General features: G+C 40.3%; 1 protein-coding gene across 2 annotated transcripts in view; it reads right to left on the reverse strand.

The window, feature by feature from the left end:
* Positions 1-12,419, reverse strand: part of F5 (coagulation factor V) — a 66,694-nt gene that overhangs the window by 21,124 nt on the left and 33,151 nt on the right. The window contains exons 9-14 of one of the 2 annotated variants that reach the window (XM_023708638.1): positions 11,027-11,126; positions 9,657-9,868; positions 8,376-8,526; positions 6,289-6,501; positions 3,612-4,430; positions 1,562-1,934 (exon numbers count right to left, since the gene is read on the reverse strand). In XM_023708638.1, the coding sequence (XP_023564406.1) occupies positions 1,562-1,934; positions 3,612-4,430; positions 6,289-6,501; positions 8,376-8,526; positions 9,657-9,868; positions 11,027-11,126 (1,868 nt within the window). Of the gene's footprint in view, positions 1-1,561; positions 4,431-6,288; positions 6,502-8,375; positions 8,527-9,656; positions 9,869-11,026; positions 11,127-12,419 lie in introns of both variants that reach the window. The other variant, XM_023708637.1, reaches the window with a different exon arrangement.

The following is a 12,419-nucleotide window of genomic DNA, read 5'->3' on the forward strand; positions in this document are numbered from 1 at the left end:
TATAAATTTATTATTTCCCCAGGTAGCTCATCAGCTTAATCTGGGACCAAAGCATGTCAGATTCTCCTTCTGACTCACAAATTTCCCAAGTCTATGGAAATAATCCATAAAGCTCATCCATCAAATCTATAATATATACTATACTCCGTGACTCATTAATAGAAATTCTTATTAAAAAGCTTGCTTCCTACTCTCTTCCCTACAGATCTCATCCATCTGAACTATGTTTGTTGCATATAGTTTCACAAAACATGGTGGGACAGGCAAAGCAACCTTGTCCATCATAAAACAAACAAACAAAAACAGGCTGCACACTTGGAATGGGATATGAGTTTGAAGGAACTGGTTCTATCTCTATTCTGCATACTCCCAATCCTGTCTCCCACCGTGCTTGTCTCAGAAGGCCTCAAATAATGAACAATTCTTGTATAGTAGTGGGAACAACATTTAAGCCAGAAGTCATAGAAGAAAACATTTTGAGCAGAGTTCTAATGTAGAAACCTCAGGCAGCAGATTAATGAGTTAATGTGTACAAATCACCCCATAGATAGTTTGCTTACTCTAATTGTATTTTGTTTTGTTTTGTAGTACTGGGGGTTGGACCCAAAGCCTCTGTACTGAGCTACTTCCCCAGTCCATTTTAATTTTTTTTTTTTTTAAATCAAGACAAGATCTTGCTGAGCTGCTAAATTGCCAGGTGGGCTCAGACGTGTGAGTCTCCTGCCTCAGCCTCTCAGTGAGCTCAGATTGCAGGCGTGTACTACCACATCAGCTCACTTTGGCTTCTAATTAGTGTGACAGCGTTTGTAAGAGCTGTAGGCTTTACTTAGACAGTTTATGTGCAGTCATGAGGCTGTCTCCCTGTGAACCTCTGTGTCCCTGTGAACCTTCCATTGTCCAAGGATTGTTTCTTTCCTCCCTTTCCTATATTGCCCTGAATACAGAGCCCGACCCAGTATAACTTTCTGACCCAATATGACTTTCTATCCTTTAGCAATAATGATTTTAAAACGATCTTTTAAAAAATCTGGATCCCTTAGAAACTTTGTGTTGTAAACAAGTAAATTCAGAAGGAGATCTGTACATCAATATTTGGTTTTAAAGCCAATTTCAACTACATCATATTGACTATCAGAAAGCTATAGATAGGTTAAGCTCTGCACTGGAGCAGAAAGAGGGGGTAGGAACATCTGTAATAGCAGAAAAAATAAGAGGGGCCTTATTTACATTAGGTTATCACAGACTTCTTACTATGATGATTCTCTTATTATCCAGGTATTGCCCAAATTAGAGAAGCTAATTTTTTTTTTTTTTTCGGTACTGGGTATTGAACTCAGGACATTGCTCTTCCCAGGCAAGCACTTATTGTACTGAGCTATCTCTCCAGCCCCAAGAGAAGCTAACTTTTGAATTAACAAAGGAAATGGTATAGGCCAAATTGCAATATAGGAACTAAACTATATTCTACAAAATTTTCCCATAATTATTTTCCTAGACTATTGTAATTTTCTTTTAACAGTAGTGACAACATTATAATATGAAAGGAGAAAACTAGCCCAACCTTTGTGCAAATTCTGCATAATCCCAGGATATTTCTTCAGCAGCAATGTAATAATATTTTCTGTTTCCCTTGTTGCTGCGGAGGTACCATGCTGCAATGTCATCAGGATTTCTTGAAGAGTTGATATCTGTCCTACTATCAGTTTGATAGGGGTTATCATAGTTCACATAATCAATTTCAGCATAGTCTTCTTCAGTGATTTTGACTTCTTTCCGTGGAATAATCTCAATGTAATCTCCATCATCTCCACTGAAGCCCACTACAACCGGTGGATTAAATTCATTTAATATAAGAGTGTCATTGAATGTGGGAGATGGGAGAGGAGATGGTGGCATGTGATCAAGGTCTGGATAAGGAGAAGTCTGATTAAATTCTGAAAGAGGCAATAATAGACTAGACTCAGAAGGGTGAGATATCTGATCAAGGTCTGAAGGATGTGATGCTTGCCTGAAATTTGGAGGAAGGGTTGTTTCAGTAATGTCTGAAGAGAGAGTTCCCTTGCTAAGGCCAAGGGAAAGAGTTATCTGGTTGAGATCTTGAGAGGAGGTTGTCTGACTAAGGTTGTGGGGAAGTTTTGTCTCACCAAGTTCTGGAGATAGAGGTATCTGGCTGAGATCTGAGGAGGGGGATATCTGACTGAAGCTTGGAGCAAGGCTGGTCTCATTGAGTTCTTGGGGGGTAGACATCTGGTTGAGGTCTGGGGAGGAAGTCATCTGACTGAGTTCTGAAGAAAGGTTGGTCTCACCAAGTTCTGGAGATAGAGGCATTTGGCTGAGATCCGGGGAGGGGGATATCTGACTGAAGCTTGGAGCAAGGCTGGTCTCATTGAGTTCTTGCGGGGTAGACATCTGGTTGAGGTCTGGGGAGGAGGTCATCTGACTGAGTTCTGAAGAAAGGTTGGTCTCACCAAGTTCTGGGGATAGAGACATATGATTGAGATTGGGAGAAAGGTTGGCCTCATCAAGTTCTGGAGAGAGGGGTATCTGACTGAGGTCTGGGGAGAAGTTCTTCTGACTGAGGTCTGGAGAAAGGCCAGTTTCACCAAGTTCTGTGGGTAGAGACATCTGATTGAGATTTGGAGAAAGACTGGCCTCATCAAGTTCTGTAGATAGGGACATCTGACTGAGTTCTGGGGAGAAGTTCTTCTGACTGAGGTCTGGAGAAAGGCCAGTCCCACCAAGTTCTGAGGATAGAGGCATCTGGATGAGGTCTGGGGAAGGGATCATCTGACTGAAGTTGGGAGAAAGTTTGGCTTCACCAAGTTCTGGAGAGAGAGGCATCTGGCTGAGCTCTGAGGAGAAGGTCATCTGACCTTGGCTTGAAGGAGAAGATGGTTCACTGAGCCCTGAGGACATAGGTAGCGGCCATGCTTCATGTTCCTGGGCATGGGATAATTGACTAATGTCAACAGGGTATAACTCCTGGCTTAAGTCATAGCTGAGCATTTGGCTAGGCTCTGGAGGAGAAGATATGTGACTAGTGTTGGTAATGGAGTGCATTTGATCAGGGTCTTGAATAAGAGATGTTTGATTATGTTCCTCTGGGGGCACTATCTGATAAAGATCTGGAGGGAAGCTCGTTTGACCAGTGTCATTTGGTGGGCTCAGAGTATGATCAGGAAGTGAGCCTATTTGGACATTGATAGAGGGGAGTGTTTGATTTAGGTCTGTGGGTGGAGATGTTTTATTGGAGCTATAGAGTAACAATGATTGCTTAAGTTTAGTGTCTGAAAATGTGGTGTAGTGTGCTCCTTTGAGGGAGTGAATGCCCACTGGAGAGGGAGGAATATGGTATGTAAGCTTTGGTGCCCTTTTCTTTTTTCGTGTTCTGATGAGTAATGGTCTCTCCTTCAACTCCCTATTTTTTCCATCCTGTCCTACTTGTAGAGATTTATATCTAAATCCAGAATACTTCGGGTGGTGACTCTGCTTTCCTGGCTTGTTTTCAGGTGACATGCTTTCTTTCCAAGTGCTAGAGACATTCTGGGGACTGGTCAGAAACTCATTAACAGCCATATCTCCATCATTATCTTGGATTATTTCATAGCTACCTTTTTCAGAAACCACATGCCATTGTCCATCCAAAACATGTGATGGATTCTTTTGTTTTAAGAGTAACAGAACACTGGGAAGATCCTCCCAGGTTCCCATTCTTGCAGAAGTATTGTCTTGGTTTGAATGTTTCTCATTTTTATAGGCTGGTAATTTCATCCAGGGAAACCTGTTCTTTGTTAATTGCTTTCTTTTTGTCCTGAATTCTGTGTGTTTAGCATGTTCTCCATCTCTGAATCCTTTTGCACCTAGTAGGCTTGTCTCTCTGACATCTGACAGTAGAGGATCTTCTATCTCATATTCAGAATATGAGCTGGAATAATCCTCTATAGAAGAGTTAACAACTGGGTTTTTGTCTGTGCCACTGAGGTGTTCCAAGAGGTGACCAGCTATGGTGGTTTCTGCATTAGAAAGGGTTTTCTGAGATTCTTTGAAGCTATTTACAATGGTTCTTGAGAGTGAAGAATTGGAGTCTGGAGCTACATCTGTACTTGGAGAAATGAGCTCAGAGCTGTTCTCCAGAGCAAGGGCAGTGAGATTGAATTCATCTTCATTTTGATCAAGGGACAAATTTCTGAATGACCTAATTCCTAATGCTGAAGCCAGGTTTTCCTGGTAGTCAGTATCTGGATCAGTCTCCTCAAGTTCATTTTCTGAAGGAGGGTGTATCTTCCTTACATCGATGGGTGTCGATTTATGAGGTTCATAAATCTCATATGAATCTTCGTCATCTTCCCGGATGCATTTCACATCCCTGAATCTCAGCCGGAGATTTCTGCTACTTGGACTGGAACTCATGGTAGTCAGCATCCAAGTTCCTTCACAAGAGAAACAGAGAAAAGGTTGAAGGTCCAAAAAAATATGTAAAAACACTAGGAACCATTATAACAAATAATATTTTTTTTTAAAAATGTATTTAGTGCAGAGTCTACAGGGTTTCACTATGTAGATTGGACTTATTGAGATCCTTGTGTTTTCAGCTTCTCAAGCGCTGCGATTACAGGCTTGCTCCACTACACCCCATTTCAGTCCCTGTCTCAGTGCACCCTGGGGGCGGGGTTGGCAGGCCCACTGGGTATTGAACCCCAGCCCCTGCGCCAGCCCTAAACAAATAATTTTTAATGAAATTTAGTGAGATATACCCAAGCGTGACCTGTGGACCACTGAGGACCACTAGTACTGTGAACTATTAGTTACTGGCACACATAGCTGAGAAACTAGGAATAATATATTTAGGATTTTATTTTTTAGAAATTTCATATTGCTTGAAATACAAGAACACAGTACACTTACCTCATTTAACAGAATACAGACTAAAAGTATTGCTGGAGGGCTGGCAAGATAGTTCAGCAGTCTGAAGCCTCTGCTTAGGCAAGCTTAGGCAAGCACAAGGACTGCAGTTCCATCCCTGATACTACATGCCAGGCTACTACCCCCCACAAAGGTGTGTTGATCCAGCCACACACACAAAAAAGTCTTGGTGTAGATTAGGGAGAGTAGAAAAGGCAGCAAGTTATTTCAAGAGTCATTGTTTTAGAATATATTAAGAATGGGATGAGGGCCGGCCAGATAGCTCAGCAGAGTAAAGCACCTGCTTAGGCAGATGGGGACCAGGTTCAATCCACAGCCTGCCATGCTGGCCTGCCCCCGTGGTGTGCTGAGATGACTGGGCATGGTTATGCATGCCTGTAATCCCAGCGCTTGGGAGGCTGAAAACAGGAGGATCACTAGGAGTCCAATTTGTGTAGTGAGACCCTGTAGACCACGTACTAAATACATTAAAAAAAATTGGGATGAATCATTAATAAAGCCAACCTTAAATATCATTAACATCTCATTAACTCTGGTTTGAGAGTTGGAGTTGGGATGATGATGGCAGTTATTCACAATAAGTAAGAAATAGATGTTTCTAATAAATAATTCATGTGGGACCAGGGAAATCTTGAATGTCTTTTAAATAGTATTAGTCATTGACACACTGAAAATTTCTTGGCATGTCTTCAAGAGTTCCCACTTGTTGAGTATTAGGCCCTTGACCTATAATTAATAGCCAAATAAACTCTAAAGTGCTACTGTACTTTTTTAGGTGAATAATTTGAACTTTATGGGTCCAAGCAATTTGTCCTGGATTATAAGAGATTGAATTATGGAACAGGATTCAAACTCATGTCTGTACTTCAAAGCTGTCCATAAGGCAACCGCTGTGGCACTCTATTTGGTAATTGTTAATGCTAGAGTAGATGGAGTCTTATACTATTTGAAAAAGACATTTTGTTGGCTTAGTAGAGTAAGTGCTTCCCTGGCAAGTGCAAGGGCCTGAGTTCCATCCCCGGTTCTGAAAAAAAAAAAAAAAAAAAAGAAAAAGAAAAAAGAAAGATTTTGATCAATGAAAATTTCCTTTATTGCTGACACATTCAGGCTACTTCCTTGTCTTTCTGCTATTGTATGTCTTTATTTTCCACTTGGCTCAGAGATATATAAAGGCAGCCCCATAAAAGAGCTGGACTCAAGTAAGTCAACAGTTACCCACACAGAAATGCTGAAAAGCAGTGAAAGGAAAGCCTGCAGGAGGCTGGGGGAGACCCTGGGAGCAGCAGGCGTCTGGAGAGCTGCAGCAGGCCCTTCAGACCAGAAGCCAAAGTCAGCTCCCTCCCAAGTGTCCACATGTCTACTCACCAACATTATCCATTGTGACAGTCACAGACTCTCCACGCATGGGAAAGAGGGTCAAGGTGTCCTCATGCCTCTTCCCATAGATAAACGAGTGCCCAGTGAAGTGAATGGTCAGGATATCATCCTGAGTGCCCACACTGCAGAAATGCCACTGCACAGTGTCGTCAAAGCAGAACCCCAGAGTATTTATACTCTCAGGCACAAAACCATTGATAGCTGGAAGAGAAGAATCTGTTAAACTGCCAGGCCTGTGCTAACCAAAGGACATGTCTAATTATACCTAAGATGGAGGTCCCAGTGTTAATTTGGTTGTGTCGAAGCAGTGACTATCCATGATAAGCTTTACCAGATCTAATGTGACTTGAAGGTCAGATTCACACCTCTCAAAGGAGAGCTTATTCCCCTGAGTTGGCCAATAAAGTAATGCCAGGATGAAGACAGAGCCTTGCATTTGCATTGGTTTATTTGCTCTTTTTTTGTGTGTGCTCTGTGCTTTGCCTTTAAAGATATTCTAAGAATCAAATTTGAATATTGTCTTGAATAATTCTGTCTGCAGGAATATAATAATAGAAAAATCCATCTTCTTGACATATTAGTCATTAAGAACGAATGTTCCTAAAATAAACTACTTAGCATATTCTGTCTTTTTATTGCCACCTCGCATCATCTATGTAAACCACAGTTTTCATAGGTGGGTCCTGACTTTTCAGAACAGTACCAGGCACCCTGGCTGTGGTAGAGATGTTTGCTTCCAGGTATTGCATTCATAGTTTTCATTAAAAGAGACACTGCTTTAGGCTATATCTCAATTACCTTATATACTAACCATGATAATCAGTTAAAAAATGTCATTTCTAGAAAGGTAGGACCCATGTTTACATGGATTACTGTTATAGACCTAATACCAATATAATGTCTGACACTTAACAGATTTTTAAGCAGGCATTTAACAAATACATGTTGAAGCACTAAAATAATGTGTTATTAATTTATATCCCATTCTAGATGCTTCCTACCTAGTACAGAACAACTACATTGTCCAGTGTGGTAGCCATGGGCTACAGGTGGCTGTTGAACAGTTGCAGTGTGGGTGGACAACATTGTAATTGATATCAGAATAAAATACACACTGGATCTCAAAGATCATAGTAAAGTAAATATCATTCATTTTTATACTGATTACATTTTTGAAATGATAGTAGCTAGAACATATTGAGTTGAATAAATCACACTAGTAAAATTAGCTTCAATTATTTCTTTTGCTTTTTAATATGGCCACCAGAAAATATAATTTCTGTTGCACAGTACTGGTTTAGTACTATGGAAGACTCATTGCTGAAATGAAATTATATTAAGAAAGCTGAGAATAACACCCTGTATGAAATTATTTGTCACAGCACTTCTCAGCTCTGATAATACTAGTTGTCAGTCATCTGAAACCATATGAGCAGATCATGCAGAAGTCATCCTCTTAGATATGATTATTTACTTTTCAGTGGTGAGGAAGGTGGGTCCTGACTTTTCAGAACAGTACCAGGGCCCCTGGCTGTGGTAGAGACGTTTGCTTCCAGCTGCCTCAGTGAAATTTCTCTTAAACTTCTTATAGCAATAACATGAAGCTACAGCAAATTCTGAGAACATTTCCTGCTTCTGAACTTATCACTGACTTCTTCATAATGTTTTGTTTTTCAGGACTCTTGGGTCTCCAGACTTTCTTACTTTACTTTGATTTGATGACCCAGCTTTGGATTACTAGTTTTATTTCTGCTCCGGCTTTAGATAAAGAATACTCACCCTGTACTGCAGATCCTCAGATACTGCTGGCCAAGACCTGCAGCACCTTCCCTGCCTGCCTTGCACTTTGGCTGGAGTGTGCTCACATGTACCACATTGAAAGCAGATCAAGAACACTCTAAGGATAACTGCATTTTAAACCTGTTGTTTTAAGGATAACTGCATTATAAACTAGATAAGATGAGACAGCTGTTCTTTGGTGAGTACCTTCTTGTCTATGCCTCTACTTCTAGACACAGGCATACTTCAACCAACTGAAAGAAAAACTGATGGATAAAAACAGTGGTCTGACTTACTGCTCATTATGTTTGATTGATAAAACTTGGGGTCATCCCGTTTCACTGTTTCAGGATTTTCACAGAACTTGTTGATATTGTCCTCAATGTACCAGCTCTTGTTCTCATCAAATACAGCAAACACAGCCTGCTGCTCAATGTCCGCTGCCCTCTGGAGGATGGAGGGGCTGGGTTTAGTGATTAATGCACTAGCTGGTTATCTGTGAACACCAAGATCTCAGAGGCCCTAGAGGCACTCTCCTTAGGGCCGCTGACACCTCGTCATTCAGGTGATTATGAGAGCCCATTGTACACTGAGCATTTGTTAGAGTTACAGCTAATAGATAAGAGAAAACAGATTGGAAAATCCAAAGATTGGAGGATGTTCTCAGGGCAGCACAGCACACTGACTGAATGTGTCCTAAACAGTCGCAAAAGATTAAAAAGAAGGCTATAGTAGGAAAGCCTTATGTCTCTCCCTACCCATGCCCTATCTTACCTTAATAGATAAAGATCTGGAGTCATATATATTTGTTTCTTAACACATATATTTATTTTGTGAGCCTTGAGATAAGACCCTTTTGATTATTGCTGAGCCCAATTAGAAAATTTGAGTTAATAAAGACTATTGATCTTCAATGAAGATTAACACAGATTATTATCTTTGTTCATATTCTTTTGTATAATTTAGCCTCACTAGACAAAGACCATTGACAGGGGTCAACATCACTAGAAACTGTGTCTCTGAAGTCCTTTTATTTCTGGGAATTTCTCCTATTTCTCTCTATTGTAGGTCTCTAAAATAACAAACTTGCTTATAGAGCCGTATAGTTTTACCTGGTGGTATCTCACTGGTGCCCGCATACCACCTTATAAAAATTTTAGGGAGGATTATTACAAAGAGAAGAAGTTAGGAGAGGCAGTGTGATTTATTTATTGCATAGTCAATAAAAATAGACCTGGGTTTGAAACCAAACCAAAATGCACTATCACCATTAAATAATTGCCTCGGGCAGTGAGAATCCAAATGAAAACAGGCAAGACAAAAATTAGCCAGAATGGTAAATGTTATCATGTAGGCTAAAGAATAACCAATATGTACTGTTCTTTAGAAGAAAAAGCCGCTTTGTTGAGCAAGGAGACCTAGTTGTTCCACCCATAAGAAATGCCTAAAAATTTTCCCCATCTATTTTTTTTTTATTACTATATGTTTGTAGTACATAATAATTATATTGATCTTGGGGAGTTTGTACATATATATTGCTTCTTAATTTCTAAAAGGATACCTCAAAAATAAAATACCTGTATGCCTCGCATATCCAAGGACCTGCTCTTACAAATTAGAAGAAGCCCTATCAGGCCAGAAGCAATGTCCCTGGTGACATCTACATCACTGTAGTATGGTCTTGTCAAGCACTGGGCGTCACTGTCCGTAGGTTCATCAGACTCGAGAATGTTCCATTTGTAAGTATAAGTTTCCCCAGGCTGAACTGCTCGGATCATGCTGTGGTTTCCTGGAAAGAAATGGAATCAGCATGCCCTTCATTTGGAAAATTATATTAATAGTATACACATTCATTTTATCTTAGTTCTCACTAGAACCAATTAATGTTGGGTAAAGATATTCTCTTTACATTTAACACTACCTACTATGATCAAAAATATGCTGAATGTTTAAATGTTTAAAAATTTACTACCCTAAAAGACACATGCCATTAATCCCCCTTTAAAATACTCTGTGTTGCTTTGAATACACTTATCATTCTTGTCACTTTCTGAACCAGTTCTAGAAGTCCTCTGTCCTGGGCATCTTTAGTTGTACTGCTATGATTGCCTTGATGTCCTGAACTGATCAGGAATGTTTACCTTTCATGGTCATTTTGACTTTGCAAAAGAGCCAGAAGTTTCTTGGTACCAGATCTGGTGAATTCAGTGGCTGAGGACACAATGTAATGGTTTTAAATGACGGAAATTGCTGTAAACATTTTGAATGGATTCAGGACATTGAGATGACCAAGAGAAGACATTTACAAAAGAGGACTTCCGGAACTGCTTCAGAAAGTGGCAAGGACAATGGGATGAGTGTGTCCAAAGTGAGAAGGGGTATCTTTTTTTTTTCTGTATTTTAGAGAAGGGTCTACAGGTGTTCAGGGTCTCACTACTAGATCCTACTCATAGTGATCTTCCTGTTTACAACCTCCCAAGAGCTGGGATTACAGGTGCATGCCACCATGCCCAGTCTCAATTGCTGTCTCAGTGGGGCCTGGGGGTGGGGCCAGCATGGCAGGCCTGGGGATTGAATGTGAGGGGCTATCTTGAGGGGATGAATGGCAGTGTGCCTTTTGTTATATTAAGTATTTAAAATGTTTTATGTCAACATTCATGACATTTTTTTTATCACACTTCATATAAGACTTCCAGAGAGCATGTCATCATTTAATATTGCTCCACTAGAGGCCACTATGACACTAATAAAGGATACTGTACTGTATTTTGTAACTACAGACAGGCAAACTCCTTGGAGTGAGCAGAGCTTGCTTGGAAGTTTTAGGACATCACTATATGCATACTGCTGACTGTACCAGTTACACTATGGTGCAAAGGGGGCAAAGGAAAAACATGGCAATGTCTGGAGTCACTGGTTTCTTTCAGTAGAAGTGAAAGATTCCTACCGGAGGTGGACGAAGAGTTGACTTCATCTTCATAAGGAGAGAAGGTCACTCCTTGAGGGTAAATACTATATGGGCGACTGGCCGTGTTTTTGAACACAATCTACAAAATTAAATCAAATATATTATTTTAAGATTTAAGGTCACTCATGAGAGTTAATGCATGATGTTAGCTTTTTGTATTTACCTCTCTCTCTCTCTCTCTCTCTCTCTCTCTCTCTCTCTCTCTCTCTCTCTCTCTCTGTATTTGCACACATTAAATGGGAAAATTAGTTCTGTTTATGGTCTGCAGCTTCCATTGTGTGGTAAGAAGTCTCTGAGAGTTTTATTGACGTGTGAAGGTAGAAAATATGGAAGTCTGAATTTGGAAGGCAGGACAGGAGAAATTATATGTTCTTCACCGTGTATTAGCCTCACCAGGCTGAGTGCTCTCTCCCACCCTTGGTCTTTCAGCTTGGTCACATCTCACTTTGACTCTGCTCCTTTTGTCTAGATCACAGTCTCCCTGTCCTGTCTCTTAGACCTCCCAGGAGCCCTGTTACTGAAGCTTTCTTCTTGCAAGTGACTGTCTGGTAGCCAGATCCTAATTCCTAAGAATGTGTGTTTACACTTGCTAAGAGCACCTAGAAAGAATGGGGAATGGGGGAGGCTAAGGGACATACAATCCTAATATTTTTATTCTTTTTTTTTTAAATGAACAGAATAGGCTTTGTCTAAGGCTGTGGAGGTAAACCTATGGCACATTTTTTTTTAAAGGCAAAAGATGTTAATGTATGAGTTATATCTTCTAAATTAAAATCTCAGCATTCAGATTTAATTGTAGTTTTGGCACATTGAGATAAATAAGTGGCTTTGGGGTGCAGTTTGGACCCTCAGTCTCTGAAAGGTTCACCGTTGCCTAAGGCATGATTCACACAGGAGTCCTAGTTAGGCACAGTAATCTTCAGAAGAGAACCTTAACCTTCTACTTGGTTGATCGCCAAAACTTTTGAGGTATCTTTAGTCCACAGATTATCTACACTCTAGATCTTGCCAGATATCATACCCTTCGATTCTATGTTCTTTTCCATCTTGCTATAGTGGTGTTAGGTATTATCTAAAGAACATCAACCAAGGAGAGTGCCAAGATCTTGGTATACACCTAAATTTACTTTAGCCAGTGCTAAGCATTAAAGAGCCACATACCATATTACAGAACTGTTTATACTCAACTGTGTTCACTCAGTGACAATGAGAAATATAATTTTAAAAATATGGTCAATTTCTAAAGTCCGTAACAGTTGTAGGAATTTGTCAAGGCTATCGTCAGCTGTGTCATATAGCACTCTCACTAGAAGGAGTCTTAGAGGAAATTCCTGTGAGGCTTTGGTATCAGGGAAAACTCTGCTTCATTCAC

The sequence above is a fragment of the Octodon degus genome, unplaced genomic scaffold (genome assembly GCF_000260255.1).
Source record: "Octodon degus isolate 3935 unplaced genomic scaffold, OctDeg1.0 scaffold00423, whole genome shotgun sequence".
NCBI classification, from domain to species: Eukaryota; Metazoa; Chordata; class Mammalia; order Rodentia; family Octodontidae; genus Octodon; species Octodon degus.